The sequence below is a fragment of the Amyelois transitella genome, chromosome 31, assembly GCF_032362555.1.
Source record: "Amyelois transitella isolate CPQ chromosome 31, ilAmyTran1.1, whole genome shotgun sequence".
Lineage (NCBI taxonomy): Eukaryota > Metazoa > Arthropoda > Insecta > Lepidoptera > Pyralidae > Amyelois > Amyelois transitella.
The window spans coordinates 1,205,088-1,230,244 of NC_083534.1; the positions used below are offsets into that span (position 1 = coordinate 1,205,088).

The 25,157-nt window shown below is 35.4% G+C and overlaps 1 protein-coding gene across 2 annotated transcripts in view; it reads left to right on the forward strand.

Moving 5' to 3' along the window:
• The window catches only part of LOC106142957 (protein slit), a 136,460-nt gene that overhangs the window by 73,897 nt on the left and 37,406 nt on the right, over window positions 1-25,157 (forward strand). Inside the window, exons 3-8 of one of the 2 annotated variants that reach the window (XM_060953386.1) lie at window positions 396-467; window positions 1,286-1,357; window positions 1,822-1,893; window positions 21,744-21,887; window positions 23,293-23,454; window positions 24,291-24,361. In XM_060953386.1, coding sequence (XP_060809369.1) covers window positions 396-467; window positions 1,286-1,357; window positions 1,822-1,893; window positions 21,744-21,887; window positions 23,293-23,454; window positions 24,291-24,361 — 593 coding nt within the window. The remainder of the gene's footprint in view (window positions 1-395; window positions 468-1,285; window positions 1,358-1,821; window positions 1,894-21,743; window positions 21,888-23,292; window positions 23,455-24,290; window positions 24,362-25,157) is intronic. The other variant, XM_060953387.1, reaches the window with a different exon arrangement.

A 25,157-nucleotide genomic window follows, 5' to 3' on the forward strand; every position in this document is an offset into this window, starting at 1 on the left:
ATGGTTCTAAAATTAACCCGCTTTTAGCAAAATTGGTGTAAGTGATTGAAGGTACTTCTATTCACTTATGTCAACTTAGATGGGCCTGTAAGTGTGCGAAACCGCGCGAAAGGGTGAACATAGTGCTTTTAAATGTAATTAAGGTCTCTAGGACTCATTAGTGACCTTGTTAAGCGAATATTCAGTACTTAGTGTAAATGCCTCACTTCAATGGGGCGTTCCACTATATTTTTTTTCGATATTCATTCATATAAAATATTTTCTCTTTTTTAATTTTCCCATTGGGTCTGTCAATTTTTTTTTTCATTCATCCGACTTAAGGACAAGCTATGGTCAAATAACATACTGCCAAGTCATTAGTGACACCTCTGAATATTTCTTTTTTTTTGTTTCAGAGATCTTCAAGGCAACAACATAACGATCGTGTTCCAAAGCGACTTTCAAAATATGAAGGAACTGAAAATTTTGTGAGTATTATGTATTTATTTCGTGATTTTGATTAATGAAAATAAGTAAGATATTGTGACAGATACAAAAAATAATGTTAATTCCCTACGGGATAGACAGAACCAATAGTCACGAAAAGACTCGAATGCAAGGCTGATTTAGGATTATGAAATTAATATCAAGTTGTAAGGCTGTCGCCTTAAAGATGAATTCAAAGTCATAGCCTTACGGTAAAGCTTTATCTTATGTAATATAATAGAATTTTTGAGTATACAAAACTGTTCTTTCACTTTGAAACGAACGCCCGACGATTCGTCCTTTGACGTTAAATCGACAGGACATTCATTTATCTTTGAACCATACTTCGACAAAATGGACTCCTACTTTTCAACTTTATAGTTCAAACATGAAGAGTCCTTGCGCCCAATTTTCCAAATAATGAAAAATTTATATTTGTCCAAAATGGAATCTAGAATATTGAACAGTTTACTCTGGTTACAATCATGAAGATTAAGTAATATATAAGAAGCAATTTAATATTATTTAAAAATTCAAAAAAAAAACTATTATAAATTATAGACTAAAAAGAAATATTATTTCGTCGAACCATCGTTTGATTCAACTACAAGCCCGTCGCAGAACTGTATCAGACACATACTTACATACATACATATATGGTCACGTTTATATCCCTTGTGGGCTAGACAGAGCCAACAGTCTTGAAAAGACTGAATGGCCACGTTCATCTATTTGGCTTAATGATAGAATTGAGATTCAAATAGTGATAGGTTGCTATCATATATATCAGACACACTTTGAGGGTTAATTTTTTTTTCAGGCAACTCTCCGAAAATATGATACACACGATCGAGAGGGATGCGTTCTTAGAGCTGAACGGTTTGGAGAGACTGTGAGTATTTTGTTTTTTTTTTTTAATTATTTTTTTTTTTCATTTAAACTATTAAGACTTCTCCATGAGACGTGAATCTGAAGTCACCTTGACATCGATATAGCTTAAAATTTCTCTCTTTGGAATGTCTTTATGTAAAAAAAAACTAAACTATTCCGACGAAGATCTACTATTTGATATAGCGATTATATCATATTTTCCTATTACAAGTTTTATGGTCAACTTAATTATTTTTTTTCCTTTTTTAATACAAAAGTTAATATTGGCACATAAATCCAGTAAAATTTGTAGGGTAGGTCTTCGCGTGTTTACAATTTTTATTATATCTCGTAAAAAAAGAATGCACAGCCAATCAGGAACGTCTTTAACATCAATATATTTTTTTTTCGGCAGCAAAGGAACTACAACATCCGGCCTTATCCAATGTCAGTGTTCAATCGTACATGTTTGTCTTTGAATTTCAGGAAACTGAACAATAATCGTTTCGGGCAGTTGCCAGACGGTCTTTTCATGAGACTGAGACATCTCCAGAGACTGTGAGTAGTTGGTACTGGTGTGGATCCCTGCCTTACCAACCTTGAGGTGCTGGGCTTTTGGTGTTGATGGGTTTAAAAATGACTAACTAACTGAGCACATGAAATGAGCACAAAAAATATATTTTATGTAAAATTATAAAAATTGTCGACCACAATTTTTTATTTTTATTTCAATAATCTACTTAAAAATTGTTTTTCCTTCATTCAAAAAAAAAATATAATTTTAATAGTTTGACAGTACTCATTACAAAAAAATCAAGCTTTCAGTTGTTTACATAAACGAATGGTGAATAAAATAACGTAACGTATAATTAGTGTCGTTTTTTCTGCAATAGATAGTTAGCGATTTAATAAGTATTTAGCTGAATGGGTAACTATGGGGATCACTTACACAACTTTTCTTTTTATTTACGTATAACCAATTAAGCCTATTAACACCAAATCTCAGCTCTAAAAGCCCAAACTTCCTAAAACATATTTCATTACTCACAAATTAAAATATGGTTAGTAAGTTTCGGCTGTATAGTAATCGGTACCTGGTGCTTACGTCTCATAATCCCTAAAGGCGCGCTTTGTGTGACAGTTCTGACAGATGTCAAATTTGAGAGCTGTCACTGTCACACAAGTGACTTCGTTGCTTGACCGTTGTTCCCTTGAACTACCCCGCTCGAACCAGTGCTTATTCTTCTCCATAAATGGGCCCTCTTTCTTTTTACCCCCAATTAAGTTAATCTGGTTTCAATTTCAAGTTATGGTTTTTGGCAGAATCTCCTTGATCGAAAATCTTTTACGAGGTTAAAGTCTTAACAAAAAAAAATATTACCAACTCATATTTTAGTTTCATACCAAACTTTTAGCACAAGATTATGAATAAAATTGGACAAAAAAAAACAGTAGCAAAATCCAGTTAAGCCTGTGTTAAGCCACGAAGGAGTTTTGTCAACAGCCTGATCGCAAATATTTTCCTTGCGACAATATTTCAAAAATGGCGGTCGTAACTTGAAACGGCATTTCTTCTAACTCGATGCTTCCCTAGCCCCGGTGTCAGGTTGTGCTAATCCCCAGGAGGCTTTTTGTGTATAATAAATGTAAATAATGTATACGCTAGTCTGCTAGTGATTAATTTTAACCGTTATTAGTTATACTTAATCACACTTCTCGCTCAAAAAAAAAAACATATTGTCGTTACACATTTACGCAAATTTTTTTATGTCAGTGAAGGATAAAGAAATATTATGTCCTCAAATTATTCTATCATCACAGACGAAGAATGAAGAAATAAAGGGCCACATTCCTCCATCGACAAGAACTCTTTCTCACTCACGTTTATATCCCTTGCGGGGTAGACAGAGCCAATAATCATGAAAAAACTAATAGGCTACGTTCAGCTGTTTGGCTTAATGATAGAATTGAGATTCAAATAACGACAGGTTGCTAGCCCATCGCCTAAAAGAAGAATTCTAATATATTAAAACTATATATTTATTTAATGCCATTATTAATTTTCATCATTAAAAATAAATATCTTAAGAACGAATTAAAAAAAGAACGATGTATCTAAAAACAAGGCGGTACTATTTCACTTTCGACAATTTATCGCAAATAAGTTGACATGTCTAACTGTTTAGCAGCGCAATAAAACACGATGTACTCGTACCTATACTTGTGTAAATAACACTCCTACTTTCCAAGTAGAAAGTGATTTCGGGTATTTATTTGATTTCTGTCTTTCATGCCTTGTCATGTATCGTTCCGCTGGATATTCACGAACATTCTCAAGACTTTTGTCTTATATGCTTTCTCCTTCTATCACTTTGGTTGAAAAAGAGAAGTGTAATATTTGCCGTGTGGTTCCCGGCACCATTACAAAAAAGAATAGGCACACTCCATCTCTTTCCCATGGATGTCGTAAAAGGCGACTAAGGGATAGGCTTATAAACTTGGGATTCCTCTTTTAGGCGATGGGCTAGCAACCTGTCACTATTTGAATCTCAATTCTATAATTAAGCCAAATAGCTGAACGTGGCCATTCAGTCTTTTCAAGACTGTTGGCTCTGTCTACCCCGCAAGGGATATAGACGTGGCCATATGTATGTATGTATGTAATATTTGCCTTGCCAAACGAAAAGCCCCTGTGTGTGAAAACATCGATCAAACGCGTCGAACAAGTTATAATAATGTGAACACTAAGAATTAAACGCGAATTTGAATGGATTTGCATTAGTACCATCGCGTTATCACTAGGTGGCGCTGTTTAATTCACATAAAAATTCGAGTTTATTTACTCGACGCGTTTCATCGACTAAAACTCGCGACAACCCCTCAGAAAGTCTAAACATTTTGGAAACTTGCTGTGTAAATATCAAAGATCCAAGCTGGGTTCTATAAGCACTTAAACCGTACTCGAACCCGGGTCTTTTTAATTCAGAGGCAATCACACTAACTGTTCCACTGTTATCGATTATTTGCAAAATTCGGGGTTTTTCCATAAAATGCCCTAATTAAGGCAGATTTTGTAAGCCCCTCGCCATGAAACATGGTATATCCTGCCTCTATGTATGTTCACATGCATATATATCACTCTGTCAACGCTCAGATTCGGTGGTTAGTTTAGAGATGGGACACCGTTATCGATAGATTATGAAAGTAGTTTACACATACACAGACATACATATGTCACGTCCCCTTATTGAGCTCGCATTATTATTCGAGCATTTATAACTGGCAATATTGAATTTGTTTTGATAACACATAACTTGGGTTGACGGTTTTTGGCGGAAACCCAAACGCCATGTTGTTTGTGCCGTAATATTTTTCAAAAATGTGTATTTGATGGACAATTAATGATTTATAAGTGTGGATTATTGATTATTTAGTGTTTGTGAATAGGCATGAGTGTTGGGAAGTGATATAATATCGGATTTAATGACTTTTGATGTTGTCCCAAAAAGTTCCTAGAAAGGGCAAAGTAAAGCACTCACAACAACCAATACAAAGTATAATTCTATGACTAGAACTGTCTAAACTCGACACTGACAAAACTAAGCTTATGAAAAAGTTTGATTGCCAAAACGAAGAAAAGAAAACAAAAGAAACTTGGCTTGACCATTGTAACAATGCTCATTATTTTGATAGACTGACTGAAAAATGGAAAGAGGTTATGTTAAACATCGCTTAAATTTTTTACTTGATTAACTGAATAAAACTCAGGTTAAAATAAATAAAAAATAAATCTTTCAAAGTATTAAGGAAGTAGGAATAAAGCGGACTCTTGACTCCACAGCCAAAATGTTACAAAAACTTAGCTACCTAGATAAGTCATAAATTATGTTAGCTTTTCAATAAACAGGAATGTATTATAATTTCGCGTTAATTCCCGTTTGCATACATTGTTTAATCATCCAACAGGAACATTTTTATTCTGTTATTTACAATATTTAGTAAATAGTTTATAGACGAAAAGCGAGCGAAACAAACATTTATTTTCAATAGCAACGCTCGATTACGTTTGCGCCAGGAAGCAAGACTATAAATCACTTTTATCGACTACCATAGAAATCGACTAATCCCAACCCTAGGGTCCAACGCACGTTCACATTTTATTGTAGGTCACTTAATCCTATTGTAAGACTTCCTGTTAGTGATTACAGGACGAGAAAGATAAATAAACGTACTTATAAATTCAGTTTGGGTCGTGGAGTAATGATTTGGCTGTTTAAAATATTCCTTAGCTTTAATTTTTTTAACTGTCACGGGAAAATAGAATTCTTTCCTCGTATTTTACAAAACTTTTTGGCAGTAACCCAACGCTATTGTTGCCGATGTTGGAATTACATTACCTACCAATTTTTTTTATATAAGTTTAAGGTTGTATTTTACTACTAATGATTCACGCGACGTCAATAAGTGACACCTTGTATCCAATTTAGATAATCTATTCTATTCTATTCAGTGGCATTCGAATATAATTTCTCTATAGAAGGTAAAGTGAACGAACATAACAATGTTCCTTCTCGGGCATGACACCTCAATTTTTGTACATAAAACATTCGCATTATCGAAACTAAATTCAATAATATTTATAAAAAGGCATATTTTATACAAAAACATGCTATAATAATGGCAACCCTTGTCAATTTCGTTCAGAAAGCGCGAAAATCCCGCGCGATCTCGATATGTACGCTTCAGAGACGCCTTTGTACTTCGTACACTTTAAAGCAAAGAAAATTGGAGCCATTTGTAATAGGATTTTGTTCCTTTACGACAACTATAAGAAAGAGATGGAGTGGTACATACATACATTCATATAGTCACGTCTATGTCCCTTGCGGGATAGACAGAGCCAAGAGTCTTGAAAAACGGAAAGGCCACATTCAGCTCTTTGGCTCATCTTAATGATAGAATTGAGATTCAAAGACAGAGCCAACAATTTTGAAAAGATTGATAGCCACGTTCGGCTGTTTGACTCAATGATATAATTGAGATTCAAATGGTGACAGGTTGCTTGCCCATCGCCGAAGAAGAATCCTAATCCGTGTGGTTCCCGGCACAAATAGAAAAAATAATAAGACCACTCCATATGGATATGCTTATAAACTTGGGATTCTTCATTTAGGCCATGGGCAAGCAACCTGTCACTGTTTGAATCTCAATTCTATCATTAAGCCAAACATCTGAACGTGGCATATCAGTCTTTTCAAGACTGTTGGCTCTGGATATAGACGGGATATAGACGTGACCATTTATGTATATATGTTTGTTCAAGATTATATTCATTTGCTATCATTTTCCTTCCTCGGCAGTGTACCCATTCATCTTTCATACGTAACCCGAGACGCTGAAGGGAGCCGGTCTCGACAAAGACTTCTGAAGCCGGTCAAACGAACCGTGTATTACTTTTTGCCATTTTTATCGATCGTGAAATAAGCCGTGTGGTTCCCGGCGCCAATACAAAAAGGAATAAGGCCACTACATCTCTTCATCATCCTATGGATGTCGTAAACGGCGACTTAGGGAAAGGCTTATATATTTTGGATTTTACTTTTAGGCGAATACAAAAAAGAAGACCACTCCATCTCTTTCCTATCGATGTCGTAAAAGGCGACTTAGGATTGGGGTATTTGAACCTGTCACTATTTGAATCTCAATTGTATCATTGAACCGAACAGCCGAACGTGGCCTCTCAGTATTTTCAAGACTGTAGGCTCTGTCTTCCCCACAAGGGATAAAACGTGATTTTTATTTATATGTGTGTGTGTGTGTATGTGTGTATGTATATCCGCTCTAAGCCGAGCATTTACCTATATCTACTGGAAAAAATGATGAATAAACTATAAGAAGAAGGAAAATTTTCTTTTCATTGACACGCTCCCCTGTCTCTGGAGACCACGCGAGACAAGCCAGGGGAATGTATATTTTATTAGGGCATTTAATTTTGAAGGGGTACGTGAAAGGTGAATATTCAAAGTTATTTTCTACAATTTTGTGGATAAATTCTCGCACAGGGATGTATCAAAATACATACATATGGTCACGTCTATATCCCTTGCGGGGTAGACAGAGCCAATAGTGTTGAAAAGACTGAATGGCCACGTTCAGCTATTTGGCTTAATGATAGAATTGAGATTCAAATAGTGACAGGTTGCTAGCCCTTCGCCTAAAAAAGAATCCCAAGTTTGTAAGCCCATCCCTTATTCGCCTTTTACGACATCCATGGGAAAGAGATGGAGTGGTCCTATTCTTTTTTGAATTGGTGCCGGGAACCACATGTATCAAAATTGATTTATATATTATATAATTGCATGCTGTCAGCCTTTTAGGCAAAATACACTGTTCACGACAATTATTTGTAAATTTAGTAGAATAGAATAGGTTTATTTTCAAAATTGGATACAAGGTATCACTTATTGACGTCACATCATTTAAATCTAATTATAACTAGGTACTACCGCTTCCAAAGCGCATGTGTAGAAAAAGCGGCGGAACAAACTACACTGCAGGCTAGTCTTTATTTTCTTTCACCGCGCCGTTTAAAATAGTTGATTAAGGGAAAAATATTGTGCTGTGTGGCATCAATATAATATAAAATTGGACCACTCCATCTCTTTACCATGGATGTCGTAAAACGCGACCAAGTGATAGGCTTCTAGACTTGTGATTATTCTCTTGGGCGATGCCTTAGCAACCCGTCACTTTTTGAATCCCATTTTTTTCATTAAGTCTAACACAGTAGCCGCTGACTCTGTCTACCCCGTATGGGGGTAAAGTCGTAATTTTATGAATGAATGAATCAAGGGTATAGCGTATAAAATTTGAGATAGAGGGTATAAAATTTGAGATAGGGGTTTTGAGGAGAGCATCCAGCTGAGCGTGGCCTTTCAGTCTGTTGATGACAGTTGGCTCTGTCGACCCCGCAGGGGATATAGACGTGATTATATGTTATCTTATGCTCCGGCATTAAAAAGATTTAATTAAGAACCACATTTTTCAAGACGGTCGAAAAGAAAAACACAACACGAATGGGATTTAACTTCGAGAAGAACACTCTGTAATAATCCTAACAAATTGAGGACTTATAAAAATTAATATTTCTGGCTTTAAGAATGTTCGCTTCACTTAATAATTGGAATCATTCATTTTTATACTCATTCATATATTCATATATTTTTTTTTTTTTTAATGTAGCCAGACTATGTGCATTCGTCCACGGTTTAGATTTATGAGATCTATATTTGTGAATTGACTTCCGGTGAAAATGCTGCTGTGTAGTTTGTTCCGCCGCTGCCTCTACATATGCGCTTTGGAAGCGGTGGTAAGTATTTTTAATTAGAATTTAAGTGTTGTGATGTCAATAAGTGATACCTTGTATCCAATTTTGAAAATAAATCTATTCTATTGTTTTTGTAAATAACTTGCTTTGAATATATAAAACTAAAAATGTCGCAGTAATATTTCTTACTCAGTCAATTCGGATGTTTGCCTAACTTAACCACTATACTGTCGGCACTAATAAATAAATATATACGGGACAAATTACACAGAATGAGTTAGCCTCGAAGTAAGTTCGAGACTTGTGTTACGAGATACTAACTCAACTATACTATATTTATAATCAATACTTATATAGATAAACACCCAAGACCCAGGCCAATCAGAGAAAGTTCTTTTCTCATCATGCCCTGGCCGGGATTCAAACCCGGGACCTCCGGTGTCACAGACAAGCGTACTACCGCAGCGCCACAGAGGCCGTCACTCCCCTTTGAATCACATCGCGACATAAACGTATTTCTTTTTTATTTCCAAGCTAACAAGACAATGCTTTTCTCAAGTTTGTTTTATGCATTACATTTTCCGCCATCTTGCGATTACAGCTTTAAGTTAGCTTTTGTTGGGAAACGTCTCGGTAGTTACGTCTATATTTCGTGCAGGGTAGACAGAGCCAACAGTTTCGATGAGACTGAAAGGCCACGTTTAGCTGTATGTATGGCTTTATGATGGAATTGAGATTCAAATAGTGACTAAAAGTAATCCCAAGTTTACAAGCCTATCCTTTAGTCGCCTTTTACGATATCCATAAGAAATATAAAGAGTGGTTCTATTCTAAAGTGACGTATGGGAGTGAAAGTTGGGTATGGCAAAAGAAGCACGAAAGCAGAATAAATGCAGGGGAAATGAGAGCGTTAAGGAGTATGTTGGGTGTGAAACTGAGCGACCGGATAAGGAACAGCGTGATAAGGGAATGTTGTGATGTGAAAGAAAAAAAGTATTAACTGTAACTGTTTGTCAAGCCCGTAAAAGCTCTGAAAGTCTTTTACTAAAAGTCAAAAGGCAGATAAATGCCTTTACCGCAGCTCATTAATATTCTTCCGGCAAGATGGCGGCACTTCCGGCTTCCGGTGTGCTAGCACTCGTCTCACCCACTTCCGGTGTAGACTTTGAAGTATATAATAATTTTAACTTCAATCGAAATTTGTACTTACATAGGTATAAAAAATAACAGTAGGAAAAGTGAGTTTGTTCGTTAAAAATCCTTTTTTTTTTTAAATGTGGAATGATATAATCGTAATGCCCTACAGCTGAACGTGGTCATTTTTTTTGGAAACTGTCGGCTCTGTCTACCCCGCAAGGACTATAGACGTGACTATATGTATGTTCAATTAATTATTCAATTAATGGAACTTAATATAACGGATTCGCATTAACCTCTTCATTTTGCGAAGTCGGTTAACAAAATGATGATCGATTAACAATTAATCGATTAAATGAACAATAAAGTTGCTAATTAGAAATTGATTGTTCTGAAACCAAAGTGGGGTAACTTTCTAACCCTTTCCCAATTATTATTCCAAAATATTCAAAAAGGGATCTTCCGACGAATAAAACTTTTTAATTGATATTCGATCGTTAAGTATAATTAACAAATTTTCTCAATCCCATCATTAAGCCATGCAGCTGAGCGTGGCTTTTCAGTCTTTTCATGACTATTGGCTCTGTCTACCCCGCATGGGATATAGATCTTCTACTTCTTTGTCCTGGATTTAGTCCCGGTTGCATCCTCACCGCTCTGGAGAGGAGCCCGGAGTATGCCTTTGACCATGAACCCTGGATTGGGTGAGTCAGTGTTTTCAACAAAGCTACTCCCGTCTGACCTCCGCAACCTTTGCAGGGGAACCTAACCCGTATTGGATCGATCATGGTTACACATCCAGTTGCCTGAATGTGCAGGTTTCCTCACGGTGTTTTCCCTCACCGTAAAAGCATCGGACATGCAAGGGATATAGATACCGTAACATAACATATAATCACGTCTATATCCCCTGCGGTGTCAACAGTCATCAAAAGACTGAAAGGCCTCATTCAGCACTTTGGCTTAGGTAATGATAGATTTGCCTTGGTTTTCTTTTTCTATAAACTTTTTTCTATAATTTTGGTTGCCTATAAACGTTATTATTTACATACATACATATGAAATCACGTCTTTTTCCCTTGCGGGGAAGACAGAGCCGACAGTCTTGAAAATACTGATAGGCCACGTTCAGCTGCTTGGCTTACTGATAGAATTGAGATTCAAATGGTCCTATTTTTTTTTTCTTTCGGTGCCGGGAACCACACGACGCGGGATATAGATATGTGGATGTATGTTAGAATAATTTCAACATACATATAGTCACGTCTTAATATATATGATTATATTTTATATATATGTACTGTGGATGATCAAATTTCAAGAAATAATTCTTGAAAAGTATTAGTAGAATTAACATTTTGAGAACATTATCAAGAAGCTTTGAAATCATAAAGTGATGGGTTAATTTGCGAATTCTCCAAAACTGGAAAATTGTCAGAACCCTCGTGAATGATGACGTTGGGTTGGTACAGTCTGCAAAACCAGACGCGACATTATTTACAATCGAGCGAAAAAAGTAAGGTTTTTTTACATACATACGTACATATAAGCACGTCTATATCCCTTGCTTGGTAGATTGAGCCAACAGTCTTGAAGAGACTGATAGGCCACGTTCAGCTGTTTGGCTTAATAATAGAATTGAAATTCAAATAGTGACAGGTTGCTAGCCTATTGCCTAAAAGAAATATCTCAAGTTTATATGCCTGTCCCTTAGTCGCCTTTTACGACATCCAAGGGTAAATTTTATTGAATAGAATAGAATAGATTTATTTTCAAAATTGGATACAAGGTAATTATCACTTATTGACGTCACATCACTAAAATCTAATTATAACTACTAGGTACAGTTTCCAAAGCGCATATGTACAAGAAGCGGCGGAACAAACTGCACTGCAGTTGGTGCCGGGCACTACACGGCACTAAGGTTTATTTATTAATATATACTCGTAAATTTGGCGTGGACGGCGTGGCTTTCAAAACTAAAGACACTACAATACGGACGAATAAGAAGAAAAATGCTGAAATGCTGACCCCGGGTTCCGAACCATTGTGACGAAGGGTGCAACCGAGAACACGCAGAGATTAAAGTGAAAAAAAAAAAAATCATAAAGTCGTAAAAAAATAAAAAATAAAATCTTTCATTGTTTCAATTTTGTTGGCCGACCGTACACATTCTTTCGAGTAATTTAATTACCCGCGTCGAGATCGGAGTGGACTCGTTAAATATCAATTACTCAATAATTACCATACTCATTAATATGGCGATGCCCGGCGGCTTTTCTCGGGTTTCCCTATGTTATTAGGGGAAAAGCTTGCATGAAGAGAGTTATGAATGTGGATGAAGCGAAGGAAGTATGCAGAGATCGTGGCAAGTGGAATGAGGTAGTCTCTGCCTACCCCTCCGGGAAAGAGGCGTGATTTTATGTATGTATGTTATGTATGTATTAAGGGAAAAATCTTTTGTCTGTTCCCTAACGAAACTTTTTTCAATAATCTTCGTTTACCCTTTTTTTTAATATAAATGGCATATAACATACCTAATGGTGCCGTGAGGTTCCCGGCGCCAATAGAAAAAAGAATAGGATCTCTCCATTTCTCTCTAATGGATGTCGTAAAAGGCGACTTAGTGACAGGCTGATTTATTTGGGATTCCTCTTTTAGGCGATGGGCTAGACCTGTCACTATTTGAATCTCAATTCTTACATTAAGCCAAACAGCTGAACGTGGCCATTCTGTATTTTCAAGACTATTGGCTCTATCTACCCCGCAAGGGATATAGACGTGATTATATGTATGTATGTATATTGATTAATATTTTATGTAAACAACTTCTAGTTTCACGTTGTTAATACTGACCGATACAATTTCTTCGTAACTATAAATTTAGTAAAGCGTTTGTCAGTATATAGTGAGGCGTTTACCATCAATTATTCAGACGCGCTCGATATTTGAGGTAGCTGAGTCGAATATTTTTTTTTTATGAACAGGCTATCAAAAATTTTAATAATATGTTTTCTTATTTTATTTATCTTTACTTATATTGTAAAGTTGTAGAGTTTGTTTGTTTGAACGCGTTAGTCTCAGAAATTATTTTTGTATTGAATAGACTATTTACCGAGGAAGGCATCATCACGCACGCTGCATACTATTAGGAGCGAAGATATAATGGAGAATGTGAAAAAAATCGGGGAAAATTTTTCATCCTTCTATGATGCCCAAAATAACTATTCCACGCGGATGAAGTCGCGGGCACAGCTAGTGTATTTATATAGGGACACCAACAGGTTACAAGATTACATTCTTAAAAAATACACTCACAAAATTAAATTCAAGCATGCAACCAAATTACAGGTGACCACAAATTTTTTAAAAATAAATTTAAGTATCTCTGGTTACGACTATATGTGGAAAAAAAGAAAAATAAATTAAAAAAATATTCGATTCCTCTTTAAGGTCATATGGGCTAGCCACAAAGGAAAGGATTATAATTGGGATTTTTCTTTTAGGTTACGGTCTAGCCATCTGTCTCTGTCTGAATCTCAATTCACATTCAGCTGAACTAGGTACTTCTAATATTTTCGCCATTATTTCAATATCAATTTATTTATTGCATATAATTTTGTACATTTTAGTTCTAACTACTAAAACAGTCACTGTTTTAATAATGGCCTCAACAGGAATCCCGTAAGGTATAGAAAAAATTAATTATTGGCTCTGCTCTGTCCACCCCGGACGGGATAAAGAAGAATATAAAACTCTCTGTCGCATCTGATTATCTCATTACTGTTTGTTTGTTTGTTTGTAAACTCTTTATTGCACATAAAAATATATATATTTGCCGTGTGGTTCCCAATGTGTTGGTTGGTGGTTGTGGGCACCAATGGAAAAAGGAATGGGACCACTCCATCTCTTTCCCATGGATGTCGTAAAAGGCGACTAAGGGGTGGGCTTATAAACTTGGGATTCTTCTTTTAGACGATGGGCTAGCAACCTGTCACTATTTGAATCTCAATTCTATCTTAAAGCCAGCTACAGCTACAGCTGAACGTGGCCTATTAGTCTTTACAAGACTGTTGGCTCTGTCTACCCCGCAAGGGATAAAGACGTGATTATATGTATGTATGTATGTAAAATATATGTAACAAAAATAGAACAGTCATTGGATATAGAAGAATATGTTTGTTGGCGAGAAAATACAAAAACTATTCTACGTTCATTTACAGATTTAGAAATACAAATCCCGGACAGTCTAGCCAAAACCCTTTCAGCAACCACGGCTCAGAAACTGTGAAAACAACTTTAAAAGCCCGCATTGAGCCGCCATTTGCTTTTTGTCGCCAACAAGATGGCCGCCTAATGGACGCGGGAACAATACGATTGTTTATAGAGGATTTCACGGCGGTTTTCAGAACGTTTTTCAAGCAGATTTCTGTATTTTCAAAGGCTAAACTATTCTACTTTAGTTACGTGTAGGACTCTTTGAGTTTTGAATAGAGATATCGCGGATACTCGTATTTTATCCTTTGTTAGTTTAGTGTCCGTGTGGTTCACGGCACTTAAATATAGGAGCACTCCATCTTTTTGCCATGGATGTAGTAAAAGGAGACTAAGGGATAGGCTAACAAACTTGGGATTCTTCTTGTAGGCAACCTGTCACTATTTGAATCAGTTTCAATTCCATCAAAAAGGCGTACAGCTGAACGTGGCCTTTCGGTCTTTTCAAGGCTCTTAGCTCTGTCTATCCCGCAAGGTTTATAGACGTGTCTATATGTATGTAAGTAAGTTAGTTTATTTGCTTTCTTTTTTACGTTCTATCTACTAAACGAATCTTCTTGAAATTCCGTATAATATCTACGACTCTGGAGAAGGATATGAGATACTTTTCAGCACGTGGAATTTGGGAATAACCTATATTCTCTTATAGGTGGCGTTAAATTCGCGCGGGCGAATCTGCGGGTAAATGATAGTTAGCACCATTACATAGTTACATACATATATACATACGTGTCTATGGCGTTTACAGCTTTTAACTTTACCGTTAATTTTCCGCGCCAATTCAAATAATAAATTCCATACATACATACATATTTTTTATTTATTTATTTAAACTTTATTGCACAAAAACAAAAATGTTTGTACATTTTTGTACTACTAGGCGGACTTAATGCCGTTTGGCATTCTCTACCAGTCAACCAGCTGACCAAACAGAAAAAACTTTAATTTGGTGGTGCGATAAAGTGCACATGCATACTGACAAAATACATACATTACAAAAAAAATGCGTAAATACATACAAGATACATGATATACTTACACTATAAATACATATACATGCATAAAATATCAAATTAGGATGACCCATCATTAATCTGCCGAAGAAAGAACCCCTTCACAGCATGTTTGAACGCAGAACGACTAGGAGCTCTCCTAATGATTTCAGGAAGAGCATTCCAGAGCCTTACAGCCTGAACCTGGAAAGATTTCTCCAAAAAAGTAGACCGGAACAGAGGAGTACGCAGAGTCTGGTTGTCTGAAGAGCGAAGAGAACGGGAATGGGCGGAACTCAGAAGCGGGAATTTAGATTTTAAGTAAAGAGGAGAGTGAGCATCATTGAGTAGAGAGTACAACAAACAAAATATGATGATGTCTATATCCCTTGTGGGGTAGACAGAGCCAACAGTGTTGAAAAGACTGTCCGGTCACGTTCAGCTTTTTGGCTTAATGATAGAATTGAGATTCAAATAGTGACAGGTTGCTAGCCTATCGCCTAAAAAAGAATCACAAGTTTGTAAGCCTAACCCTTAGTCGCCTTTTACGACATCCATGGGAAAGAGATGGAGTGGTCCTGTTCTTTTTTGTATTGGTGCCGGGAACCACACGGTACTAAAGTAGACTTACGAATTACGCATGTTATGTGCGGCAAAACCAGGATATTATCAGCCTAGTTTTCACTTATATTTATATTATTATAGGTATTTTGCTGTCGTACAAATGATAAATGACTTCGAATTTTAAATATCGATTAAGATTCAACTCGAAATTTACGCGGAGGAAATCGCGGACAACAGCTAGTAATCTCAATTCATTTATAAGTGACCGAAAAACGTTTTAATAAAATTAGAATTAATTTAACAAATTATACACCGTTATTCTTTAAATATTTAACCGGAACGGAGTAATAGATTGTTAGGAAAACTGTGATCGCAATTTTAACACTTAATTTGAAGGCTTTGAAGTAGTATTTTGTGTGATTTTGATCGTTCCGTTCTTTGTCAGTGGCGTCACACTATGGATGCGGCATTGAAAATGAATTTGGAATCATTTTTTTAACATACAAACATATAATCACGTCTTTATCCATTGCGGGGTAGACAGAGCCAACAGTCTTAAAAGGCTGATAACTAAAACAACCGTCTACCTACCTACATAAAAGGACAGGGTGTTGTAAGTTTGATATATAATGAGAATTCGTTTATTTCAGAACTAAAAACTGTACCAGAATACATTGTAAGGACTATCTAATAATGTGTATGTTTGTCTTAGTGTGTGTCTGTCCGTGCCATCGCAGCTACCGAACTTGGGAACCGTTATAAAGAACATCTTAAAAAATATTTACCAAAACACTTTACCTAAGTATTTTCTTCAGAATACGACGACTGAAAAAATGTCTATATCAAAAAAATACACTCCTAAAATTCACGCGTACGAAGCCGCCGGCAACAACTAGTTTATGATATTCATCTCATAACAGCCACATCCGAATCACCCGTTTTTACCGAATCCACAAAGGAGGGTACGCAATTGAGAATAGCATTAATAATGCAATTCCTCTGGATAGCTATTTGGCTACCCCGATCCATATGACTATATTAATATGGACCTACCTATTTTCGGACATCACATAACATTTGTTTTTATTTAAATAAAAATATTTATTTAAAATTTCGTGCCGCGTGGTTCCCGGCACCAATAAAAAAACAAATAGGACCACTCCATCTCGTTCCCATGGATGTCGTAAAAGGCGACTAAGGGAAAGACTTATATACTTGGGATTCCTCATTTAGGCGATGGGCTAGCAACCAGTCACTATTACTACGCTTTTATTAGCTTGGGTTGTATGTATGTATGTATGTATGTATGTAACGGAATCTTTGAGCTTAATTTTCACTGATTTCTAAACGTCTGATCAACTTGAAACTTTGCACACGTATCAAGGACCGGTGACAATGCAATATTTTGATAAGAGTTTCTCATTATCCTTATTAAAACTGCTTGGATTAATAAATTCATTTTTAGATCCTTCGTATGAGAGTAAAAGAGACAGAGATAGTACCAGTGTCAGTAATCTCCATACAAGAAACCAAGAAGTTCTGACGTATAAGGAGTCCAAAAAGAGATGTAATATATTTCCATATAATGTTACTATTAACCTGAGGCTTTTTTATTTCATCGCATCGCTCCATTTAGAATTATCATTAGAAACAATAGTAGAATTAGTAGAATATTTTAAAACAATAAAAAATATATAAGTAATGAAACAAAAGTAATAAATGAAAATTGAACAACTAAATTTACAACAATACAAGAATAAAGTTACTACCTACAGAACTTTGCGATATTTAATACGTATTTAACATATTAATGCAATTCTTGAATTAACATTAGGTATCTTTTGCCTATTTATAATAGCAACACTGTAATACTCGTTTAAGAAATGAGTGACAGTTTATTTAATTTGTCAAATAAGTTTTGCAGTAAGTGTAAGTTTTGAATTCGATGAGAATTCGATTAGAAAACCTGTAAACTTTCTTTCTGTTTTTTATACCGGTGCCTGTGTATTTACCTATTAGCACTTTGTTTTGTGCTGATAACTTGTCGTTTTTTGTAGTTTGGAATCTTCCGTTGAGTCGAGCATTGTTCTTCCGGATATTCGTGTGATTTTATCATCTGAGATTGGACTCTGACTGTGTTCACTGTGTTGTGCAGATATTTTTTAGATAGGATTCCTGTAAAAAGTACCTGATTATTTGAGATAGGAGTCCCAAGTTTGTGTTTGTTTTTGTGAAAGACAGTTTTACAACGAAAGTGCCACGATGTCTTCAGATAAACATTGTTGCGTTCCTGGTTGTAAAGGCAGTGGAGGTATGTTTGAAATATTTTTGTTCCTGTATCAATCTGCCTCTTAATATTGTGGTTTGATTCCTGGCAAGGCCACAATCGAAAATTATTATGTTTGCTGGATAGTCAAAAATATTATTAACAGTGATTTATCACTATAAAATTCTTTTCAACTGGGTTTAACAATTATCATACATACATATAATCACGTCTATATCCCTTGCGGGGTAGACAGAGCCAACAGTCTTGTAAAGACTGATAGGCCACGTTCAGCTATTTGTCTTTAAGATAGAATTGAGATTCAAATAGTGACAGGTTGCAAGCCCATCGCCTAAAAAAGAATCATCATTATGAGAATATTATGAGATTTAATCCAATCAGGCCACATATAAATTTAAGAAAGTAAGTTGTGAAAACCTCCGGCGATGGGTGCATGGTTGCAAAAGTCTTTTCTAGTATGATAGTTATACTAGAGTTAACTTCCAAAAAATAATTGCATAAAAAAACTAAAAAACTACGCGTTTTATTGCTAATCGAACTAAAAAATAGAAAATAAATAATAGTTTAAAAAAAACTAAAAAACTACGCTTTTATTGCTAATCAAACTAAAAAATAGAAAATAAAAATTAATGACAAAGGAATTATAAAACAGTAGTAGCAAGTCGAACAATCAGTTATAGTCAATTACCTCCGATTAAAATTATAACAAAATTAAATTTATAAACAAAACAATTTAAATCGGAGTAAAAAGCGTGGGGTGCATTTTACTTCATTTTCATAACTCTCTTGTCATAAATATATGCTAATAGAATGATTTTAATATTTACTACATCAAGCACCCCACGCTTTTTACTCAGATTTAAATTGTTTTGTTTATAAATTTAATTTTGTTATAATTTTAATTTTAAATCTCAATTCTTTCATTAAGCCAAACAGCTGAACGTGGCCTGTCAGTCTTTTCAAAACTGTTGGCCGTGTCTACCCCACAAGGGATACAGCGATAGTTTTCGCGTGATGCGAGCACAAACATGCATACGGACAGAACAATGATGGATGACGTATCCATAATATTCTTGCGCCAATCGCCCATAGTCCATTCAGTTTAATTATTAATTTTAAATAATTCCAAGTATTGCGTTTGGCACGCGAGTCTTTATTGGTGTACATACACACATATAGTCACGTTCATATACCTCGTGGGGTAGACAGAGCCAACAGTCTTGAAAAAAAAATTCAAGGATCTCAAAGGAAATCAAAGGATCCCAAGTTTATGAGCCTATCCCATAGTCGCCTTTTGCGATAGCCAAAAGATAAAAGAGAAGAAGGGGGAGAGAAAGAAGGAGGGAAAGAGATGGAGTGGTCCTATATTATTTTTTCTTTTGGGGCCGAGAATCACTACACGGCACCTTTTATACTCTAATTTTCAGTTTATATACTAATTAAAATTCTAATAAACTACATTACTCACTGTTTGGAAAATACCACTGTTGATGCTTTTTATTTGTTACGGCATTACATAACATACTCCTTGCGATCCATGTTTTTTATGGTATAATTATGATGTTTGATATTTATTATATCAAATGGCGGACTGTTTAAGTTTTTCTAAAAGGGAAACCCAGGTTTGAAATAAAACCACTGGGTCCTGTTCTTAGTTGGTTCTAATTGATATCGATTTATAGGAAGTACTGAGTACTTAAAGACATAAGAGAAAAACAAAACAATATCGAGTCGTAATTTTGTACTAACGCCATCTATGAACAATTTTTAAAACTAACTTCTTGCATTACCGAGATACGCGACTCTAAATCACAGTAGCAATTTTAAAAAATCAAAAATTATTACCTCTCCAAGACTTGCTAATTTGGTATACTATAAGTATATTATTTGGTATTTACTAGTGTCCGACCGAAGGTCTATTTTTGGCCGAAGCCGAAGCCGAAGCCGATTAATCGGCTATCGCCACAACCTTCGGCCGAAGCCGAAGCCGAAGCCGAAGCCGAAGGTTTATATTCTCTCAGCACTCAGTAATTAATTTTGTTCAATATTGTCTACAAGCTACAATTAATATTAAAATCATTTCAAAACCTTAATATTGAAGGTTTATATATTGACTGTCTCATATAGAAGTTGATGATATATCATAGAGGTGGTTGGTTTAGAGATAAACTAGCTGTTGCCCGCGACTTCGTCCGCGTAAATTTCGAGTTGAATTTTAATCATACAGTCAGATACAGACAGACAAAAAATGTAAAAAAAAAATTCTCTATCCGTTTCAGTCAAAATATTAAATGTACAGAAAAAATATTTTTATCGTTTTATTATATGTAGTATTTTGATTTTCAGTTTTTTTACATAAAATACTCAAACAATACAAAAAAAAAATATTTTTAATAAAAAAAATATCTTGTAATTGTTGGGATTCGAACTTGGACTGCCAACTTCACAGTCTCACGGGCTAACCACTGGACCAACGAAGCCGTTGCGTTGGTGTCGAAATTAAAGTAGACTACATACATCTTTATCCCTTGCGGGGTAGACAGAGCCAACAGACTTGAAAAGACTGAATGGCCACGTTCAGCTATTTGACTTAATGATAGAATTGAGATTCAAAAAGTGATAGGTTGCTCGCCCATCGCTTAAAAAAGAATCCCAAGTTTGTAAGCCCATCCCTTAGTCGCCTTTCACTTATATTTATATGTTATAGGTATAATGCCGTCGTATAATGATAAATGACTTTGAATTTTTAATTTCGTAACTTATTTGCAGGCATACTGATGCCTTGAGTTCATTCAAATGTCGATAACTTTTTTTTAGTGAACCGATTTTGATGAAACAAACTTTAAATGTAATTCTGAGTTAAAACAAAGCAATTGGTGAAAGTTTGAAGTAAATCGGTTTAGTACTTTCGGCGATAATCGTGATCATACATACAGACAGACAGACAAGAAATTAAAAAAAAATATTTTTGCTTTCTATTATTCATTCTAAGTGTCCCTCTATCCATTTCAGTCGAAAATACTAAATGTACAGACACAATATTTTTACTGTTTTATTATATGTATAGATAAAAGTTTGTGATTTAGTTACCTATTGGTAAAAAATAATGATTTGATTTCTTACAAAAACACTCGTTTAAATACACGTACGGACTTGTTTTGATGCATGCAATCAGCAATGTGATATTTTGACAGTGACTCCCCGCCGCCTCATGACTTTCGTAACAGTTCGTTCAATCTCGACGGTCGCTCGGACCTTCGGCGAAACCTTCGGCTTCGGTCGGATTTTGGGCCGAAGCCGAATGTTTCGCCGAAGGTGGATTTTTTGGCCGAAGGTGGATTTTTTGGCCGAAGGTGGCCGAAGCCGAAGCCGAAGCTTCGGTCGGACACTAGTATTTACATATGTTTTTTATAATATTTTATTTATTTATGTATTTCTATAAGTAGTTGTGTGAGTGGAGTACACGCCTGTCACACTTTCCATCATGTCTCCTGTCTCGGGTCTGCTGGAAGAGATTTCTTGTGAAATAAGCAGAACCTATATAATTTTGTTTCTTGTGTATATCATTCTCGACGTTTTCTGTGTACATAAATAAGTAAATAAAATAAATAAATAATTAATCTCTATGATTTTTATACAAAAATATTTATGGCGTCTTGGACAACATTTAATAACACACGGCTTACAAAAACACTTGAGCAGGAAAAAATATTAAAGAAAAACAATAAATTATTTTAAATATAAAAAAAAATATCATTCTAAAATACAATCGACCGCATGAAATGTTAAATTAATTAAATTAAAAAAAATAACTCTTATGTTTCAGAGATCTGAGTCGGAACGAACTGACGGCTATCAGCAGGCGCACGTTCAGAGGCTTGACGGCCTTGAAGAGCCTACATTTGGACGGGAACCAGCTCAAATGTATCGACGAGAAGGCGTTTGAGAATCTCAAGAGTCTAGAAGTATTGTAAGTACTACCTACTGTTTCAAAATTAAAATCAAGAATTCTTTTTGCTTCTACGTCGTTACCTTTTCCCACTTTCTACGTGGGGTCGGCAGAGTATGTTAGTTTTTTGTTATCACTAATCATACTGGAAAACTTTGGCTTAAGTTTTATGACTTAACTTAAACCCTCTTTGGGTATGTTTTTGTGGCACCTAGATGTATGTGCTCTTGTCCCTTAGTCTCCTTTTACGACATCCACTGGAAGAAATGGAGTGGACCTATTCGGTTTTTTTCCTGTTGTGCTCTAGTATATTATAGGTACACGTCTTAAAAACTAAAAATATTAACTACTCGCAAGTACGAGCGGCGCCGATTCCAAACTATTTCACGACTTTGTCTTTTACGGGGTAGACAAAGCCAATGGAGGAATACAAAGATGGCCACGCTTAGCTGGATAGCTTAACGATGATATTGAGTTTATAAATTGTCATAAACATACATACATATGGTCACGTCTATATCCCTTGCGGTGTAGACAGAGCCAACAGTCTTGACAATACTGAATGGCCACGTTCATCTATTTGGCTTAACGATAGAATTGAGATTCAAATAGCGACAGGTTGCTAGCCCATCGCCTTAAAAAGAATCCCAAGTTTGTAAGCCTTAGTCGTCTTTAACGACAACCACGGGAAAGAGACGGAGTGGTCCCATTCTTTTTTATATTGTTACCTGGAACCACACGGCACGTAGATGACTGTTCCATTTTTATTATATTTATTTTTATGTGCAATAAAGTGTTTACAAACAACAAAAACAAACAATATTTTTCTTTAATATGATATTGTAAAGTTGCGTTGTTGAAGAAAATGCTGCAGTGCAGTTTGTTACCGCTTCTTCTGCACTGACGCCTTGGAAGCGGCAGTAAAATTAGTTTTTAAGTAATTTATTTGACGTCAACCATACGTTTTGACAATTATTAAGCTATATATAGTAATGAATACTAATACCTATAATAATGAATAAAAATTTTGAATTTGATTTTTGAATTTTGAATTTTGAATTTGAATTTGAATTTGAATTTTGAATTTGAATTTGAATTTGAATTTGAATTTTAATTTGAATTTGAATTTTGAATTTGAATTTTGAATTTGAATTTTGAATTTGAATTTTGAATTTGAATTTTGAATTTGAATTTTGAATTTGAATTTTGAATTTGAATTTTGAATTTGAATTTTGAATTTGAATTTTGAATTTGAATTTTGAATTTGAATTTTGAATTTGAATTTTGAATTTGAATTTTGAATTTGAATTTTGAATTTGAATTTTGAATTTGAATTTTGAATTTGAATTTTGAATTTGAATTTTGAATTTGAATTTTGAATTAAAATTTTGAATTTGAATTTTGAATTTGAATTTCATCTCATCAGAACACTGAACGGGAACAACCTGACGTACCTGTCCCTGGAGCCGGCGACTGCCGCCAGGTTGCACACGCTGCGATTGACCGACAACCCTGTCGTCTGCGACTGTCGAGTCGCAAGGCTGGCGAGCGCCGTGCGCGCAGCTTCTATACCCCAAGTTGGGGCAAGGTAGGGGGTTTTTAATTAGTACATACATACATACATATGGTCACGTCTATATCCCTTGCGGGGTAGACAGAGCCAACAGTCTTGAAAAGACTGATAGGCCACTGTTCAGCTATTTGGCTTTATGATGGAATTGAGATTCAAATGGTGACAGGTCGCTAGACCATCGCCTAAAAAAAAGAATCCCAAGATTGTAAGCCTATCCCTTAGTCGCCTTTTACGACATCCATGGGAAAGAGATGGGAGTGGTCCTATTATTTTTTCATTGGGGACGGGAACCACACGGCACAATGGTTTTTTATTTTTTTAAACTTTGTGCACGTAAAATGTACAACAGGTGGACTTAATGCCACAAGGCATTCTCTGCCAGTCGAACCTTTGGACCAAACTGAGATGGATGTACGGGTGGTGTTATTTCTTTACATTATTTTTTTATTTATTTATTATCATTACAAAAAACAACAATTACAATGGTACACACAATGCATTAGGTTAAAACCACAAATACAGGATGTATTTTATTTCCATTTATTAATAGGAAAATTTTTAACGAATATAAATTAAATAAGTAGGGTTTATAGATTATTTCATTTTGTTATTAATCTAATTTATTTAATAAATATAAAAAATATTTAAGTATTTAATAAATATAGATTATAGAGTTAGCATTAAAGTAAGTTCGAGAGTTCGTGTCTCATTTTACCCTCGTCGGTATCCAAACCCGAAAATCTTAATAATTCGAAAATGTAATTTGAAAGTTTTCTTTGAGAAGATGACATGCTAGTGTACTTCATATGGTCGAGAATTAATATGATGATGGAGAATATATTTATTTTCAGATGCCAAGCGCCGGCGGCTCTTAGAGGCGCCCTGCTGACAGAGCTGGAACCACATGAGCTTATTTGCAATGGTAAGAAAGTAAGAAATGTAATTTATGTGCCGTGTGGTTCCCGGCACCAAAAAGAAAAAAAGAATAGGACCACTCCATCACTCTCCCGTGGATGTCGAGTGAAGTTTATAAGGGGTAGGCTTATAAACTTGAAATTCTTCTTTTAGGCGATGGGGGATGTCGTAAAAGGCGACTATGAGGTAGGCTTATAAACTTGAAATTCTTCTTTTAGGCGATGGAACCCGTCACTATTAGAATCTCAATTCTATCTTAAAGCCAAATAGCTGAACGTGGCCTAGCAGTCTTTACAAGACTGTTGTCTCTGTCTACCCTGCAAGGGATGTAGACGTGATTATATGTATGTATGTATGTAAATATAATTTATTATGTACAAGAGGCCGCCCGCGACTTTGTCCACATGGAAACCCTATCAATCCCGCGGGAACTCCGGGATAAAAAGTAGCCTATATGTTATTCTGGGTCTTCAGCTACCTACATACCAAATTTCATCGTAATCGGTTCTCAATTTTAAAATAAATATGGAACGGCGGGCAGGTTTATAATTCAAATTCAATTTTTTTTTTGTTTGGCTATTATGATCAATATGACAATAATAAAAAAATGTCGTATTATATCTGGAGTTAATAATAATAAGTAATTTATAGAGTTAATATGAATAATTTTTACCAGTGACAGGTGTGAATGGAATGAATGATGGATCACGACTAAAATTGCTTAAGTAAAATTGAACACACTATGCTACCTTATTCCAATCTAGTGCCGTGTGGTTCCCGGCACCAATTAACAAAAGACTAGG